The 19281-nt window shown below is 42.5% G+C and overlaps 1 protein-coding gene across 1 annotated transcript in view; it reads right to left on the bottom strand.

The window, feature by feature from the left end:
• The window catches only part of LOC117511260 (voltage-dependent N-type calcium channel subunit alpha-1B-like), a 188678-nt gene that overhangs the window by 53967 nt on the left and 115430 nt on the right, over window positions 1-19281 (bottom strand). Inside the window, 5 exon segments of the mRNA XM_034171267.1 lie at window positions 9351-9356; window positions 16553-16636; window positions 16728-16838; window positions 17542-17706; window positions 18163-18364. Coding sequence (XP_034027158.1) covers window positions 9351-9356; window positions 16553-16636; window positions 16728-16838; window positions 17542-17706; window positions 18163-18364 — 568 coding nt within the window.

The following is a 19281-nucleotide window of genomic DNA, read 5'->3' as shown; positions in this document are numbered from 1 at the left end:
GGTCTTGTTCGCAAGTGAGGGGACAATTGAGCGTGAGATGGGCCGGAGAATCGGTGCAGCGGGGCGGTATTGCATTCGCTCTACCGTACTGTTGTGACAATAAGGGAGCTGAGCCAAAAGGCAAAGCTCTTGATCTGCTGGTCAATCTTCATTCTTACGTTCACCTATGGTCATGAGGGCTGGCTCATGACCGAAAGAACTAGATCGCAGGTACATGTGACCAAAATGGGTTTGAGAAGTTCAATCATTCGTGAGGACCTCGGAGAAGAGCTGCTGCACTTTCACAGTGAAAGGAACCAGCAGAGGCCTTCAGGCATCTGGTAAGGATGCCTGAAGTCATTTTATGTGCAACCGAACAGGTCTCTGCCTCAACTTTATCTAAATTCTGGGTCTGTTAGTGAAGCATAGGGCTTACTAATTTGTCTGTTTTACAGTCGACTTACTGCTGATGAATTATACCATAGATGTAGTTTTGTCCGGCCGACTGATTCTGCTCATTTTCTTTCTCTGTCCGAGGTACAGACAACATCACATGGGATGCAGGATTGGCAGATCCAAACCGCAGGCGGCCGGACTGATCATGAGATGCAGGGCCTGAGGTGGGTGCTGTGTGCTGTACGAGTATTTGAGGGTGGCCCTGTTGCGGGAACAGGCCCACTGACAGCATGAGGAATGCCAGATGACCCCTGCATGTCGTGCTAATGCCTGCGTGGACTTCTCATCTTTTTTATATTATTATGTTGTTTGATTACCTGTTTTCTGTTTCTTCAGCTTTGTAAAACTTCAAAATCTTGTTATTGTTAGAATGGCCTAAACAGTGGGTCACCCCTTTGAGTCTGCTCTGCTTGAGGATTCTTCCTCAATATCATCAGAGGGAGTTTTCCTTACCACTGTCACCTGTGTGCTTGCTTTAGGGGTGGTGAGGTTAGACCTTACTTGTATGGAGTGCCTTGAGGCAGTTCGTTGTGAATCGGCACTATATAAATGAAAATAAATGAAATGAAATGGATGCCTCCTGGGTGCTTCCCTCGGGAGGTGTTCCAGGCATGTCCAGCTGGGAGGAGACCCTGGGGAAGACCCAGGACTAGGTGGAGTGATTATATCTATTTTATTTCTATTTAACTACTATCACTTTCTGTAATTGTGTGTTCAAGTAACCGTTGTGTACCGTTTCTGTACTCTGGCAAAATAATTTCCCTCAAGATAAATAAACTTGATCTTTATCTTTAAAAGTTCTCAATTTCACTCAAAATCCTCAAACAAAGCAGAGCAGGTAGCTCAGCGGGATAGGGAGTTCTGCTACCAGTGTATAGACCTGGGCTCGATTCCAGGTCATGCTACCTGTCTGTGGTCTTGGCCAAGACACATCATCTGCATCGTCCCAGTCTACCCAGCAGTAAACAGGTACCAGCCTTGGCTGGGGTAGTAACCTGAGCTGGACCAGCCTCCCATCCAGGGAAAGTCTGGGACTCTCACCCACTTACCAAAGTCCTCAACCCTAAACCAAATAAAATAAAAATGGGTAAGAAAGATGAAATCACAATGCTGTATTGTCACCCTCAACAACAAACAAACAAACCCCAAAACCAGAGAGCTGGAGGCCTCCCGTTGAAATTACTAATGTTAAAAAGGGCTTTGTGACACCGTGTGATCTTCTCAGATCTGTTTATCAACTGTAGCTCCTTCCTTATAGGAAGAAAGCAACATCTGAATACATTTAGACATAATAAAACATGAGTTGACTGAAAAGCAGACTGAATCACTAACTGGGAAGCACTACCAGAGGGTGATGTAACAATGGCACATGGAAAATCTTCAAGTCTTTTCAAGGGAATGTACAATGAAGCATGGAATTCAGTAACATTCCTCTAAACATTGTCATGACTTCTGGACAAGAGTTTCTGGGCTGTGAACATGGGCTGATTTGGACCGCCATGCTGGACGGCTCTGGACCAAACCCCTCAGTGAACAACTCTCCAGATGTAAGTTTATTTTATTATTCATTGTAATGATGTTTTTCATGAGCAGTAATTTTTTTGGATGGTCATTAGCTCTTCAGCCAAGAACCTGGCGTCTTTTCGTAACAAGTAGTTGTGTTGGGTATCAAAATCCAACCCCTCATCCACATCGTGACACCTGCATAACGGATTAAGTAGGGGATTGCCTGTTGGGGTGAAATATGGTGGGGATCTTGTATGACCCATGGTCATTATGGTAACCATGAAGGTCCAACAGGAACCCTGAACATGAGAAGGTTAATGGAGCTCTGGTGCAACAAGAAGTCCTCAAAGGGGGATTAGGCAGAGGAGGTGATAGCTTAAAACCAAACAACTGTGAAGGCGGATGAATGCTGCAGCAGGTCCTCAGAACCAAATTTCCCAATCATCAGCCAAGACTAAGGATCTATCAAGGACCGTGAGTTTGTCGGTGTGCAACGACATTCCTCCATTAAACACACCCACACACAGGTGTCTCTAGATCAGGGGTGCCCAAGTTCGGTCCTCGAGATCTACCTTCCTGACACGCTTAGTTGTCTCCCTGCTCCAACACACCTGAATCCAATGTTGGAGCAGGGAGACAACTAGAGTGTCAGGAAGGTAGATCTCGAGGACCGAACTTGGGCACCAATGTTGGAGCAGGGAGACAACTAAGCGTGTCAGGAAGGTAAATCTCGAGGACCGAACTTGGGCACCCCTGCTCTCGATCAACTCTGGATATTGTTTTTCACAGCAGGTTGGAATGCAGTTGTTTTTTTGTTTTTGTTTTTGTTTTTTGAACTTTATTGCCAAAAGTAAAAGGGATTTTACAGGCAATTTATATTACAATTTACAACAAGTAACAACAAGTGTTGAGATTTGGCTTTACAATGGGCTCAGAATGTACTCTATTACAGAGAGGCTACTGATATCTGCAGAAAAAAAAGTAAAATACAGATTCAGAGGTCATTCAAAAAGAGATGGCACACATGACCATCTTCTGAGAAATAGGTCCATTTTAAGCTGGAGTTGGGCAGTTAGAAATTCCATCTGGTATACTTGTTTTAGTTTTTGTGTCCATTGAGGAATAGTCGGTGGGCATGGTTTAAGCCAATTTAGAGTGACTGTTTTTCTAGCTATCAGTAAAAGTACATGCAAAATATATTGCTGATCTTCATTTAGTGAGTCTCTTCTTGTGTGTAAATCAAACAGAAATAGAAGAGGGTCCATTGGTATGTCCATCCTTATGAAGTCCTCAGTCTTCTTAACATTTTCCCGGAATCCTTTTATTTTTGGGCAGTCCCAGAATATGTGGGTATGGTCTCCCACCATGCCACATTTTCTCCAGCATTCATTATTGGTAGTTGTTTCAATCATGTATGACTTTAACGAGGTTCTAAAGAATCTTATTTTTGTTTTCCAATCAAACTCCTTCCAGTTTTGACTTCCAATTCCTTTATGACATTGCAGGCATGTACGAGGGTAGGCTGAAAAGTTCTAAGGCTCACTATAATGCAGTTAATGCATTACTCCTTCATGGGGAGCCTCAGAACTTTTCAGCCTACCCTCGTATGTTCCCATTGCTCATCTGTTATTATTACATTCATCTCCAGTTCCGTTATATTTAATATGCAGAGTATTATCTGACATACACTCAACAAAAATATAAACACAACACTTTTGGTTTTGCTCCCATTTTGTATGAGATGAACTCAAAGATCTAAAACTTTTTCCACATACACAATATCACCATTTCCCTCAAATATTGTTCACAAACCAGTCTAAATCTGTGTGATAGTGAGCACTTCTCCTTTGCTGAGATAATCCATCCCACCTCACAGGTGTGCCATACCAAGATGCTGATTAGACACCATGATTAGTGCACAGGTGTGCCTTAGACTGCCCACAATAAAAGGCCACTCTGAAAGGTGCAGTTTTATCACACAGCACAATGCCACAGATGTCGCAAGATTTGAGGGAGCGTGCAATTGGCATGCTGACAGCAGGAATGTCAACCAGAGCTGTTGCTCGTGTACGGAATGTTCATTTCTCTACCATAAGCCGTCTCCAAAGGCGTTTCAGAGAATTTGGCAGTACATCCAACCAGCCTCACAACCGCAGACCACGTGTAACCACACCAGCCCAGGACCTCCACATCCAGCATGTTCACCTCCAAGATCGTCTGAGACCAGCCACTCGGACAGCTGCTGAAACAATCAGTTTGCATAACCAAAGAATTTCTGCACAAACTGTCAGAAACCATCTCAGGGAAGCTCATGTGCATGCTCGTCATCCTCATCGGGGTCTCGACCTGACTCCAGTTCGTTGTCGTAACCGACTTGAGTGGGCAAATGCTCACATTCGCTGGCGTTTGGCATGTTGGAGAGGTGTTCTCTTCACGGATGAATCCCGGTTCACACTGTTCAGGGCAGATGGCAGACAGCGTGTGTGGCGTTGTGTGGGTGAGCGGTTTCTGATGTCAATGTTGTGGATCGAGTGGCCCATGGTGGCGGTGGGGTTATGGTATGGGCAGGCGTCTGTTATGGATGAAGAACACAGGTGCATTTTATTGATGGCATTTTGAATGCACAGAGATACCGTGATGAGATCCTGAGGCCCATTGTTGTGCCATACATCCAAGAACATCACCTCATGTTGCAGCAGGATAATGCACGGCCCCATGTTGCAAGGATCTGTACACAATTCTTGGAAGCTGAAAATGTCCCAGTTCTTGCATGGCCAGCATACTCACCGGACATGTCACCCATTGAGCATGTTTGGGATGCTCTGGACCGGCGTATACGACAGCGTGTACCAGTTCCTGCCAATATCCAGCAACTTCACACAGCCATTGAAGAGGAGTGGACCAACATTCCACAGGCCACAATTGACAACCTGATCAACTCTATGTGAAGGAGATGTGTTGCACTGCATGAGGCAAATGGTGGTCACACCAGATACTGACTGGTATCCCCCCCAATAAAACAAAACTGCACCTTTCAGAGTGGCCTTTTATTGTGGGCAGTCTAAGGCACACCTGTGCACTAATCATGGTGTCTAATCAGCATCTTGATATGGCACACCTGTGAGGTGGGATGGATTATCTCAGCAAAGGAGAAGTGCTCACTATCACAGATTTAGACTGGTTTGTGAACAATATTTGAGGGAAATGGTGATATTGTGTATGTGGAAAAAGTTTTAGATCTTTGAGTTCATCTCATACAAAATGGGAGCAAAACCAGAAGTGTTGCATTTATATTTATGTTGAGTGTATTTTCCATTACATTTTTGTACATCAATGAAGTTATTTTTTTCAAAGTGATTCCTTTTTCAAATAGTGTTACAAAGTACAATTCTATATTAGTAGGTTCCCTCTCAATTATTTTCCATGTGCAGTTGTTTTCGGTTTGTTTTGTCTTTATGACCTGTGCAGATGACTTTTTATTGTCAATGACAGTTCTACACTGAATTACTCCCCGCCCCCACTACCCCCCCCCCCCCGTTTTTTTGGTTTGTATTTTGCACAGCCATTTTTAAATTATTTTATTATTTTATATATATTACAAGTGCCCCTTTTACTATTACAAGTGCTCTTTTATTAAGGTACATATTTGTCTCAACATTTTGCTTAATATTTAGCGTGATGTTTGTAAACATTAGGCTAAATGTGTAAATATTTGGCATTAATTAATCTGCAATAGTTTTAGGTTTGTCAGAAATTTGATTATGTAGTATTTCCCTTTTTTCCTCCCTAATTTGTTTGGTCTTGATTTTTGGTCAAAAGAAAATCTAAACTGAAATGTTCCCATGCCAATGAAATCAAATGTAATTCTTTTTCTCCATCAAATAAACCAGTTAATTATGAAGATAAGCCTCATTTTAAATTTAACTATTATTATTATTTTATTTAGTCAATGTACATGACAATAAAAAGAGTTTCCAGCTGCTGGAAAATTATTGTAAAAGTAACACACACTCTTGCAGGCACACAAAAAAGGCCAGATTCAGGTCACTTCAGTTAGTAATGTGAAAGGAGCTCCTGTCCTCTCCAGTGAGATTCAAAACCGTAGTTCCACCCTGTTTGTTCACTTTCAAACAGCTTTTATTTCATAAACTGGCTGCCTGCATCGTTCACTGGAGTTCTGGTTCTACTCTACTGCATTGTAATGGACTTCCCTCTGCCAGAGCAGAGATACCGTGGAGGCGGAGCAGTGGGGAACAGTGAGCACGATACTACGTCCACAGCCATGAGCAGAGCGCACGAGCCGAGAAAGAGCGCATCTGTCGCCAGTTATGCAGGCGACCACCGCTGAACCTCTGTCACAAGTTCTGTTCTGCGTACATCAGCACACAGGGGCACCTGCCTGCAGCTGCGGGAAGTCAAATTGCCAATTCCTCACACAGTTGATATAACTGCTTTGCGACACAGAATTACTTTTTTTTTTTAAGTACTTCTGCCACCCTTATATGTGTCATGAAAAAATGCGCCTATAAAACACTTCCTATAGCTTCCAATGAGAGTCTGGACTCTGGTTGAAGGTATTCTGGACCATTCTTCTTTACAAAACATCTCACGTTTGTTGGTTTCCGAGCATGGACAGCCCGCTTAAAATCACACCACAGATTTTCAATAATATTCAGGTCTGGGGACTGAGATGGCCATTCCAGAATGTTGTACTTGTTCCTCTGCATGAATGCCTTAGTAGATTTTGAGCAGTGTTTAGAGTCGTTGTCTTGTTGAAATAGGTGCAACTTCAACTTTGTCACTGATTCATGAACATTGTTCTCAAGAATCTGCTGATATTGACTGGAATCCATGTGACCCTCAACTTTAACAAGATTCCCAGTACCTGCACTGGCCACACAGCCACACAACATGATGGAACCACCTCCAAATTTTACTGTAGGTAGCAAGTATTTTTCTTGGAATGCTGTTCTTTTTCAGCCATGCATACTGCCCCTTGTTATGTCCAAATAACTCAATTTTAGTTTCATCAGTCCACAACACCTTATTCCAAAATGAAGCTGGCTTGTCCAAATGTGTTTTAGCATACCTCAAGCGACTCTGTTTGGGGTGTGTACGCAGAAAAGGCTTCCTCTGCCTTACAGCATCATACAGCATCTCTTTGTGCAAAGTGCGCTGTATAGTTGAGCGATGCACAGAGACACTATCTGCAGCAAGATCATGGTGTAGGTCTTTGGAGCGGGTCTGTGCATCGACTATAACTGTTCTCACCATCCTTCGCTTCAGCTTATCTGAGATTTTTCTTGGCCTGCCACTTTGGGCCTTAACTAGTACTGTGCCTGTGGTTTTCTATTTCCTCACTATGTTCCTCACAGTGGAAACTGACAGCTGAAATCTCTGAGGTAGCCTTTTGTATCCTTCCCTAAACCATGATGTTGAACAATCTTTGTTTTCAGGTCATTTGAGAGTTGTTTAGAGGCTCCCATGTTGCCACTTGTTAGAACAGATGCAAAGAGGAGAAACATTTGCAAATGGCCACCTTAAATACACTTTCTCATGATTGGATTCACTTGTGTAAGGAGGTCAAGGGTCAATGAGCTTACCAAACCAATTTTGTGTTCCAATAATTAGTGCTAAATGTATTCAAATCAATAAAATGACAAGGGTGCCCAAATATATGCACCTGCCCAATTTTGTTTAAATAATTACTGCACACTTTCTGCAAATACTAGAAATTTCATTTCACTTCTCAAATATCACTGTGTTTGTCTCCTATATGATATATTTAACTGAAAATTCTGATCCAGACAACCAATGATTTATAAAGGAAAATCATGAAAATTATCAGGGGTGCCCAAACTTTTGCATACAACTGTATGTAGACAGGTAGGCTGATAGGTTGGTTGGGAAGTAGGTATGTACTGTAGAATAGAGAGATAGTTCGACAGGCAGGTAGGTAGCATATGTAGATAGGCATGTTGGTTGGGACTCGGGAGGTAGGTAGAATAGAGAAATAGATTGGCAGAAAAAATAGGTAGGTTGGTAGGTAGTATATGCAGATAGGTAGGTTGGTTTGGAAGTAGGCAGGCAAGATAGGGAGATGGGTTGGCAGAAAAGATAGGTAGTTAGGTTTACCATTTTTGGACATATGTTCATGGGATTTATACATGAAGACAGCATGCAAAGTAAAAATCCAACATGTTCTGTGACATTATTGATATTCAGGAATCTGTGTTTTTAATATTTGTTTCATGATGATGTGTTGGGAAAGTGTAGGAACACGGACCCACAACAGGGGGCGCAAATGAACGGACAATGGAGAAAGTCAAATCACAAAGTTTTACTGTTGTGAATACACACAACAAACACAACAGATTACAAATACAGCAGTAACCGAATTCCAGTGGTGTCGTGTGGGCAGGCTCGACGATAGGAGACGTCTGTCCGAGTCGAACCGGAACCACCCGATTTCCTCTGCCACCGAACCCCGGGGATACTGGAGCCGCCAAGTCCCGAACCCCAGGTGGCCACTGCCTCCGCTCGTCGGATCCGGTACTGCTGGCAAGGAACAGAAACAGTCAGGTGTGGGTGCGGCTGCACCCAGCAACACACAGGGTGGAAACACCACCTCCACCTCTTGTCAGGAAAATACTGGTGAGTGCAGGAGTGTGAGTACTTATCCAAGAAGTCCAATACAATCTCCCGCTGTACTACTCACTATCTGCTATCCAACACACAAGCAACAAAGTATTATCGTCAAGAACACAATCGGCTGAGTACGTTACCTCCTTAGTAGAGCGATATCTCGGCAATGAGGTGGAGATGCCGTCCTGCTGATATACCTCCCTGTTGATTGATATCAGCTGTCTCAGGTGATGGGTGACAGCTGTCACCCTGGCTGCTCCTGTGAGGCGGCAGCGCCCTCCGGTGCCTGGAGCCCGCACTCCAGGCAGGGCGCCCTCTGGTGGTGGTGGGCCAGCAGTACCTCCTCTTCAGCGGCCCACACAACATGATGCAGAGCATGATAAATATATTGTAAATGGACAGGGGTAGTAAGTACGTGGTTCTGTCTGTACTACTTCTATACTGGTTTCTGTTATGTATCTGCTAAATATACATACAGTCCTTATGGACAAAAATGAATAATATTAGGGATCATAGGCATCTTTCCAACTGCACCTCACTCATATGCTCTCCTAAACATCTCTTACTAAATAAGGAGCCAATAATATGAAGTCAAATTGTGAGTACCTCCAAACTACATAGGTTTGGCAGCTGGTGTGGTGTTAAGGTGTCATTTGATATGTATGCAGCAATGTGCAAATACAGTACATTCTAGAGAGCAGGACCTGCTGGACATTTCACTCTGTGAGCGAAGAGCAAAGTAGAGCAAGAGAAGAGTCACTCACCGTAGTCTGGTCATGTTTTCAGGAGATGGCAACACCAGTAAGGACAATCAACAAGATGAAAATGTGAAGAATGAGTGAAATATGGAGAGACAGGAAAGAGAAAGCATGAGAAAGAAAAGGAGAAGATCACAACAGATTATAAAGGAGGAGGAGGAGAATGTGGAGGAGAGGGCAGAGAACAGTAACAGTTATACTGCATCACATAAACGGGTCAAGATTAACAAACATATGCAAACATTTTTCAATACAGATGACATTATTACAGTCTGTTGTATATTAAAAACTATTCTGCTGAATCCATCTCTCCCTGTCCTCTGTCATGCCAACCACCTGCATGGACTCCTTCCATTCCTAGTGCCTGGTGGTTCCATCCTCAGCATCTTTCTCGCTGTATACCCTGTGCCCCTCCTCTGCATATGTCCAAACCATCTCAGTCTTGCCTCTTGTGCCATCCCTCTGATATGCTTATTTTTAATCCTGTCCATCCTCGTCACTCCGAACGAAAACTGCAGCATCGTCAGCTGTGCCACCTTGAGCACTGCCTGCTCTTGCAGATACCTTTCTATTACAGATAATTATATTATTATTATTATTATTATTATTATTCACCATCTCTACCATGCACTCTTTTTCACTTCTCTTCCACTCTACACATTACTTAAACAGCTGACCCAAAGTACTTAAACTCATCTACGTTCACCATTTCTACTCCTTACAACCTCACTATTCCATTGGGCTCCTACTGACTTACACATACAGTAGTGTTCAGCATGGGCGTAACACCAAATTCTGGGCCGTAGGTACTAGCCATATTGAAGACACCCCCCACACACACACACACAGTTATGTTCTTTTTTAATAACGCAAACACCAAATTTCTAATGCGTAGTCAAACCAGGTCTAAATCATGTATACCTTAGATCACACCTGGGAGTCAGAACCCTTTTTAAAGTTGGGGGAGCAATATTGAGTTGGGGGGTCTGGGGGACCAAATTGCACCATTTTCTAGAAAAATGGTGCAATTTGGTGCATTCCTGTCTGTTAAAATGCACAGGAATGCACCAAATTGCACCATTTTCTAGAAAATGGTGCAATTTGGTCCCCCAGACCCCCAACTCAATATAGCTAGCTTTCAAGCTCACCTCTCTTTTCAAACAATTTGGTTAGCAGCTGCTTTCCCTCATTTAGTTTTCTTTCCCTGTCCTTTTTTCTCTTCTTTTTGAAATCCGGACTTTGATTTTTAGGAAAGACATTTTATTTCAGCCTAAACACTAGGGCTGCAACTAATGATTATCTTACTAATCAGTTCATCGGTCGATTATTTTTTCAATTAATCGTTTTTTTTTTTTTTTTTACTTATATGTGAGTTTTGCCATTATTTCTTTAAGTGAATTATTATTAAAAGGCCTTTATCACACAACATCAATGTTTGACCTTGTAACAAAGTCATGTTATATTCTCGTCAAAAATATACCTGGAGTACTGTTTTATTTTGCACATACATACATCACCGACACACCACAAAGAGATTTCCATCAGGTTTAGATGCCTACAGCAACTATCTCAACCACTGACAACATATTACAGCAAGAGTCCACAAACGTATTTTAAAGGCCTGACAGAAGTGTAATATGTTATATTTAATAAGATATTTTCATGGAAAAAAGACACAAATGTGCAGTTTACTGCATTTGATTTTTTTCTTGTGTAAAAACACAGCTTAGATGTGGTTTGACCAAAACAAATTGTCATTAAAAATAAAACAGGGATGAAGTGGAGGTTTTAGTATAAGAGTCACTAGGTGTTCACAGGAAACAGTTATTTCTATATTTATTTATGTTCATTGTTAGTTGGTTTAATCTTTTCTGTTTTATCAGATTCTTTTTGTCCATTTCTCTAAAACTGTATTGTGGCATTATTAGTTATTATTACTATTATTGTTGTTGTTTCTATCATTATTATTATTGATATATAAATAAAAATAAATGAATAAAATATTACAATTTGTAATACATTTGACTCTTTTAAGACAACAAACGCTGAGCCATGAATTTTTATACAGAAAACAAATGTGCTGACAGCTGCAACAGCTTAATGCTAACTTCAACATTGAAAAACGCCACAGACATGCTAACGCGTTAGCATCAGTCCCGTTTTTAAGTTATAAACAGGGTTGGGAGGGTTACTTTAAAAATGTATTCCGATACAGTTACTAGTTACCTGTTGAAAAATGTAATCAGTAACGTAATCCAAGTACCATAATATTAAAGTAATGTAATTTGATTACTTTCAATTACTTCTGGATTACTCCAATATCAAATATGCTAATACAGACAAAAGAAACTAAATAGAAGTAGTCTTGACCACATAGTACAGTTTATTAAGCAAAAATAAAACTGTTTCTTTTACATGGCATGCTCTGTTTTACTTCACATTATGAATTAAGAGCACCCACAACATTGTTTTAAACACACCCAGTGTTCACCTGCTAAATTTTCAACAAAAAATGCCAAACAAATACTTACTTTAGTCTTTCACATAGCATTCGCACCATGTTTAACATATCAGTCCACTTATTGAACTTTCAAAATAAGAACAAAAGCATAATGAAAACCATTAAGTAAATACTGTCAGTAAGGAGGCGTGGTCGCCATTTTAATTTCGGGCAAGTTAGTGATTTGTGTACATAGAAGTTCAAGAAACAGGTGGAATATGCCGGAAAGCTGCGCATGTTGGCAAAGCCACAAATGGAGGAACAAGGGAGACAATATTTCCTTCCATAAGTAAGTGGTTTTGGTTCCTCTTGTCACTTTGTCTGTGATATTTGGATGATAAACAGCTGTATGTTTCCTGCCGTGTCACCCGATGACACAGACCATTAACGCTTCACTTATGCCTAGTTGATATTTTCCACTGCTAGACCAGTGTCTAGTTAAAATACTTGTCGTTAGTGATTAAAATTGTTCAACAAGACTGGGGAATTTTTTTTTAATTTGCACCTTAAAATAATGAGATTATAATGACCCGCGCTGTGCCGCTCACAGTCACACCCACACATAGAGATGTGTACCCACACCACTGACTTCATGAATGAAACTCAGTCAATAAAGGATAATTGTGTAAAAATATAATATGCATATAAATGTATTGTAGTCACATGGGGCCCGGCCGGGCTCAGCCCGAAGGAGCAACGTGGGCTCGCCCTCCTGTGGGTTCACCACCTGCAGAGGGGGCCATGGGGGTCGGGTGCAGAGAGGATTGGGTGGCGGTCGAGGGTGGGTGGCCCGGCGGCCCGGTCCATGCTCACAGCCCCTGGCTGCTGGGACGTGGAATGTCACCTCGCTGGGGGGCAAGGAGCCTGAGCTTGTGCGAGAAGTTGAGAGATACCGACTAGAGATAGTCGGGCTCACCTCCACGCACAGCATGGGCTCTGGTACCCAACTCCTGGAGAGGGGCTGGACGCTTCATTTTTCTGCCGTTGCCCACGGGGAGAGGCGGAGAGCTGGGGTTGCATTGCTTATTGCTCCCCAGCTCAGTCACCATGTGTTGGAGTTCACTCCGGTGAACGAGAGGGTTGCGTCCCTACTCCTTCGGGTCGGGGACAGGTCTCTCACCGTTGTCTCGGCCTACAGGCTGAGCAGCAGTGCAGAGTACCTGACCTTCCTGGAGTCCCTGGGAGGGGTACTAGATAGCGCTCCGACTAAGGACTCCATTGTTCTCCTGGGGGATTTCAACGCCCACGTGGGCGGCGACAGTGAGACCTGGAGGGGGGTGATCGGGAAGCACGGCCTCCCCAATCTGAACCCGAGTGGTGTTCAGTTGTTGGACTTCTGTGCTAGTCACAGTTTGTCCATCACGAACACCATGTTCGAGCACAAGGGTGTCCATAAGTGCACGTGGCACCAGGACACCCTGAGCCGGAGGACGATGATCGACTTTGTAGTCGTATCATCTGACCTTCGGCCACGTGTCTCGGACACTCGAGTAAAGAGAGGGGCAGAGCTGTCGACCGATCACCACCTGGTGGTGAGTTGGATCCGCTGGGAGGGGAGGAAGCCGGTCAGACCTGGCAGGCCCAAGCATATCGTGAGGGTCTGCTGGGAATGACTGGCGGAACCCTCTGTCAGGGAGGTCTTCAACTCCCACCTCCGGGAGAGCTTCTCCCAGATCCCGGGGGAGGTTGGAGACATGGAGTCCGAGTGGACCATGTTCTCCACTTCCACTGTTGATGCGGCCGCTCGTAGCTGTGGTCGCAAGGTCTCTGGTGCCTGTCGCGGCGGCAATCCCCGAACCCGGTGGTGGACACCGTAAGTAAGGGATGCCGTCAAGCTGAAGAAGGAGTCCTACTTATCTTTGTTGGTGGGTGGGACCCCAGAGGCAGCTGACAGGTACCGGCAGGCCAAGCGTACCGCAGCCTGTGCGGTCGCAGAGGCAAAAACTCGGGTCTGGGAGGAGTTCGGGGAGGCTATGGAGGAGGACTATTGGTCGGCCTCGAAGAGATTCTGGCAAACCATCCGACACCTCAGGAGGCGGAAGCAGCTCTCCACCGGCACTGTTTACGGTGCGGGTGGGGAGCTGTTGACCCTGACTGGGGATGTTGTTGGGCGGTGGAAGGAGTACTTCGAGGATCTCCTCAATCCCATCGTCACGTCTTCCGAAGAGGAAGCAGAGACGGGGGACCCAGAGGCGGACTCATCCATTACCCAGGCAGAAGTCACCGAGGTGGTTAGAAAGCTCCTCGGTGGCAAGGCTCCTGGGGTGGATGAAATCCGTCCTGAGTACCTTAAGTCTCTGGATGTTGTGGCTCTGTCTTGGCTGACACGCCTCTGCAACATCGCGTGGCGATTGGGGACAGTGCCTCTGGATTGGCAGACCGGGGTGATGGTCCCTCTCTTTAAGAAGGGGGACCGGAGGGTGTGTTCCAACTATAGGGGGATCACACTCCTCAGCCTCCCTGGTAAGGTCTATTCCAGAGTACTGGAAAGGAGAATTCAACCGATGGTCGAACCTCGGATTCAGGAGGAGCAGTGTGGTTTTCGTCCTGGTCGCAGCACACTGGACCAGCTCTACACGCTCCATCGGGTGCTCGAGGGTTCATGGGAGTTCGCCCAACCAGTCCACATGTGTTTTGTGGATCTGGAGAAGGAGTTCGACTGTGTCCCTCGGGGCACCCTGTGGGGAGTGCTCCGGGAGTACGGGGTCCTTTGCTAAGGGCTATCCGGTCCCTGTACTACCGCAGCAGGTCGCCTGTGCACTTGGACTAAACCAATGTACAACTGCAGGAGTGGAAGGGCCCTCAGAGATCTTTCAATATTATTGTTAGAGCAGAATTACGTTTTGCAACATTTATACATTCATTCTAATTATACGTATTCTTTTACAACATGAATTGTATGGACATTAATAACATGCAACACAAAAATGTATTTAATGCCAGTTTTTTGTGAGCCCCCCCATGCTCTGGGCCCTGGGTACATAGTACCCTTTACCCCCCCAGTCCAACGCCCCTGGTGTTCAGAATAATAGTAGTGCTATGTGACTAAAAAGATTAATCCAGGTTTTGAGTATATTTCGTATTGTTACATGGGAAACAAGGTACCAGTAGATTCAGTAGATTCTCACAAATCCAACAAGACCAAGCATTCATTATATGCACACTCTTAAGGCTATGAAATTGGGCTATTAGTAAAAAAAAAGTAGAAAAGGGGGTGTTCACAATAATAGTAGTGTGGCATTCAGTCAGTGAGTTCGTCAATTTTGTGGAACAAACAGGTGTGAATCAGGTGTCCCCTATTTAAGGATGAAGCCAGCACCTGTTGAACATGCTTTTCTCTTTGAAAGCCTGAGGACAATGGGACGTTCAAGACATTGTTGAGAAGAACAGCGTAGTTTGATTAAAAAGTTGATTGGAGTGTGGAAAACTTATACGCAGGTGCAAAAAATTATAGGCTGTTCATCTACGATTGATCTCCAATGCTTTAAAATGGCCAAAAAAAAAAACAGAGACGCGTGGAAGAAAACAGAAAACAACCATCAAAATGGATAGAAGAATAACCAGAATGGCAAAGGCTCACCCATTGATCAGCTCCAGGATGATCAAAGACAGTCTGGAGTTACCTGTAAGTGCTGTGACAGTTAGAAGATGCCTGTGTGAAGCTAATTTATTTGCAAGAATCCCCCGCAAAGTCCCTCTGTTAAATTAAAGACGTGCAGAAGAGGTTACAATTTGCCAAAGAACACATCAACTGGCCTAAAGAGAAATGGAGGAATATTTTGTGGACTGATGAGAGTAAAATTGTTCTTTTTGGGTCCAAGGGCCACAGACAGTTTGTGAGACGACCCCCAAACTCTGAATTCAAGCCACAGTTCACAGTGAAGACAGTGAAGCATGGTGGTGGAAGCATCATGATATGGGCATGTTTCTCCTACTATGGTGTTGGCCCTATATATCGCATACCAGGTATCATGGATCAGTTTGGATATGTCAAAATACTTGAAGAGGTCATGTTGCTTTATGCTGAAGAGGACATGCCCTTGAAATGGGTGTTTCAACAAGACAATGACCCCAAGCACACTAGTAAACGAACAAAATCTTGGTTCCAAACCAACAAAATTAATGCCTCGCAGATGTGAAGAAATCAAAACCGTGGATATATAACTAAACACTAGTTTAGTGATTCACAGGATTGCTAAAAAAGCAGTTTCAACATAATAGTTTTGAGTTTGTAGCGTCAACAGCAGATGCTACTATTATTATGAACACCCCCTTTTCTACTTTTTTTTACTAATAGCCGAATTTCATAGCCTTAAGAGTGTGCATATCATGAGTGCTTGGTCTTGTTGGATTTGTGAGAATCTATTGAATCTACTGGTTCCTTGTTTCCCATGTAACAATAAGAAATATACTCAAAAGCTGGATTAATCTTTTTAGTCATATAGCACTACTATTATTCTGAACACTACTGTATGTAATCCATGTTGCTCTGACTGACTTTCATTTCCCTTCTCTCCAGAGCATACCTCCACATTTCCAGGCTCCTCTCAACCGATCAGAAATAAATAATCCTAACTACAACCTCCAGAGCAGTGCCAAAAATCTGTCTTTGGTGATGTGGGTAGTATCGGCCACTCTCCCTACTCTACCTCGTTAACATAAATGCAGTGTTACACACAGTAGAGAGAATAGGGAATAGTGCTCTTACATTGATTTCAGTGACCAAGATGTCAGTGATGCTCCCTAAAACTGTCACAAAGTCAAAGACATTCCAGGCGTCCTTCAGATAGTTCTAAGAAAGAACGACGCAAAATCATTAGTTGCCCTAATAAATGCATATATTAATTGCATATATTAATATTTAGTCATCACAGTGGACCCACCAGTGGACCAAAAGCAATGATCTTGAGGATACACTCCAGCGTGAAGAGGATTGTGAAGACAATGTTGAGATACTTGAGCATTGCTTCATAGAAGTCTGGAGCTCCATGGAACTGAAACGCGTGAAAGAAAGACTTATTTATTCATCCACATATCATATCTAAAATGCTAATATTAAAGGAGAGATGACTTTAATTTTGTTGTGATGGTTTGTGCTGTCATATTTCTAACAATTGTTTTCAGCTTTTGGTACAAAAACATGATCAGGTGGTACATTTTTAAGTGTTTAAAACATGAAAAACAACTTCTTTGACAGTAATAAAATAAACTATTAGTTGCAGTGTGAAATGGAGATAAGTTATTATATGCCCACTGATAGCAATATCTTCAGGAAAATGTGGTAGATAAACGCACTGGACTATCCTTACACAATGGCTCATGTCAAGGTCATAGGTCAAGGTGAAATCTGAGGTCATTTTCTACTGTCCTTGGTGATATCTTCAAAACACAACGAGCAATTTCAATTAAACATGGTTGATAATCTAAGTGGTCCATCCTCTCACAAGAGGTCATGTCAAGGTCAAATCAGAGGTCATCATTGATGACAAATTGAAATGTGGTTTTCTGCAAAGACATCTGCTCTCCCGGGGCTAAGAAATGCATCAGACCTCTGATGCCAGTAAGGTCATGTGATGTCACAGCTGGATGCGGTCAGGAAATTATCAAGCTCATCTTTTAATCATTCAGAAACACGTGTATGCAAGCAAACATATAATCATACTGACTCACTGCTTTGTATCAATCACTGTCACTCACCTTCATCATGAGTACCACGGTGTTGAGGGCAATCATGATCATGATGGAGTATTCAAAAGGAGCCGAGATGACAAACCTCCACATTTTGTACTGGAAGGATTGTGTGTTCTCAGGCATGTACCGGGTCAGAGGTTTGGCATTAATGACAAAATCAATACAAGCTCTCTGGAACAAAGGAGGAAAATCTCTGTTTCAGCATCGCTTTAATATTTACCAGTAAAGATGAAGCCAGATCAAAGTAACACACGTTTGGACTAAACAATCACACATTTTGGATGATCATAGATAATTTATGATGAACTGTAGAGCATCTTTTTCTCTCTCTCACTCCACAATCAAACAACACATTTGTTTGATGACTGCTACGATGCACTGGAGGTACTAACTGTCTCAGTGATACACGACTAATCATTCCTTCATGTTTACGAATACAAACTCAGCTGAAGTTGCGTATATATCTGAAAAATAAATGTTTTGACTAAAATGAGTGCGAATGCTGACATGTAATTAATATTCTGTGCTCCTCAGCTGACAAACCGACTCCAGAAATGAAATAAGCACCAAACAGACCTCAAATGTGTCAAAAAAAGGTGAGAGGTGTTTGTGATTTTTATACTGTACTTCGTTCTTTTCCAGGCTGCACTCAGATAAGGCTTTGTCTCCCTGCTCCTGAAATGTGATGATGATAAGCGCAACAAAGATGTTGACAAAGAAAAATGGGAAGACCACAAAGTAGACCACGTAGAAGATTGACATCTCGATCCGGTATCCCGGACTGGGCCCCTGGTCTTCAAAGGTGGCATCTACAGAGTGCTTCAAAACTCTGCAGAGAGAACACAGCAGAGCACCAAATCAGGAAACACGAGCCGGCTGGAATATTGTCTGGAACACAGAACAGCGGCCTCGGAGATCCCAGACACTCTGCATGAGCAACAAGGCTTCATAACTGGCATGCTAACGGAATGAGACCAGACATGTGTCAGCGTTCCTCTTTAACCCTATTCAGGACGTTAGTGAGCACAGTATGGAGAAAGCAATTGGCATGGGGTCCACTGGACCCCAAAAGTCCTGAATAGGGTTAAACTAAGACAAATAAAACAATTACTGCAAATTGTTATGTTAAAAAATGCCAACATTTATGAGAAAAATGGGGAAAAATTAAATTAAAAACATACTTGTATGACACGAAAGTTCCTTGTGACAGAATATAATCCATTAACATTGTAAAAGAGTACTCATTAGTTCAATAAATAATGAAATAATTCTGACAGGAAATTGAATGTTTAAAAACATAAACTGCATTAGTTGCAAACCATAATATTTGTGATAAATATCTTTTCAAATGATGTTATACACTCACAGAAATATTTACCCTAACTTTTAAGATTTATGTAATTTTATTACATGACAAATTCCCATTTACTTATTTTAGATAATTTTAATACAAACATACCAAATAAACCTTACATGATGCATATTCATTAATCCTATTTATTTGAATGCATAATCCTCAGCTTTATGTATTTAGTATTAATAAAATAGAATTACTCTAAATCAATAATAATGACAGTATTTATTTAAAATACATAAAGTATATTGTTTGAATTGCATAATATTATGTTACCTATGCCATTTATCTTGTATAGGTAACATAATTATTATGCAATTCAGACAATATACGTTATGTATTTTAAAGAAATACTGTCATTATTATTGATTTAGAGTAATATTTTATGAATA

This window comes from Thalassophryne amazonica, chromosome 5 (assembly GCF_902500255.1).
Source record: "Thalassophryne amazonica chromosome 5, fThaAma1.1, whole genome shotgun sequence".
Classification (NCBI taxonomy): domain Eukaryota; kingdom Metazoa; phylum Chordata; class Actinopteri; order Batrachoidiformes; family Batrachoididae; genus Thalassophryne; species Thalassophryne amazonica.
Note: the sequence above shows the minus strand (reverse complement) of the source record. Positions and strands in the feature narration are given on the sequence as shown.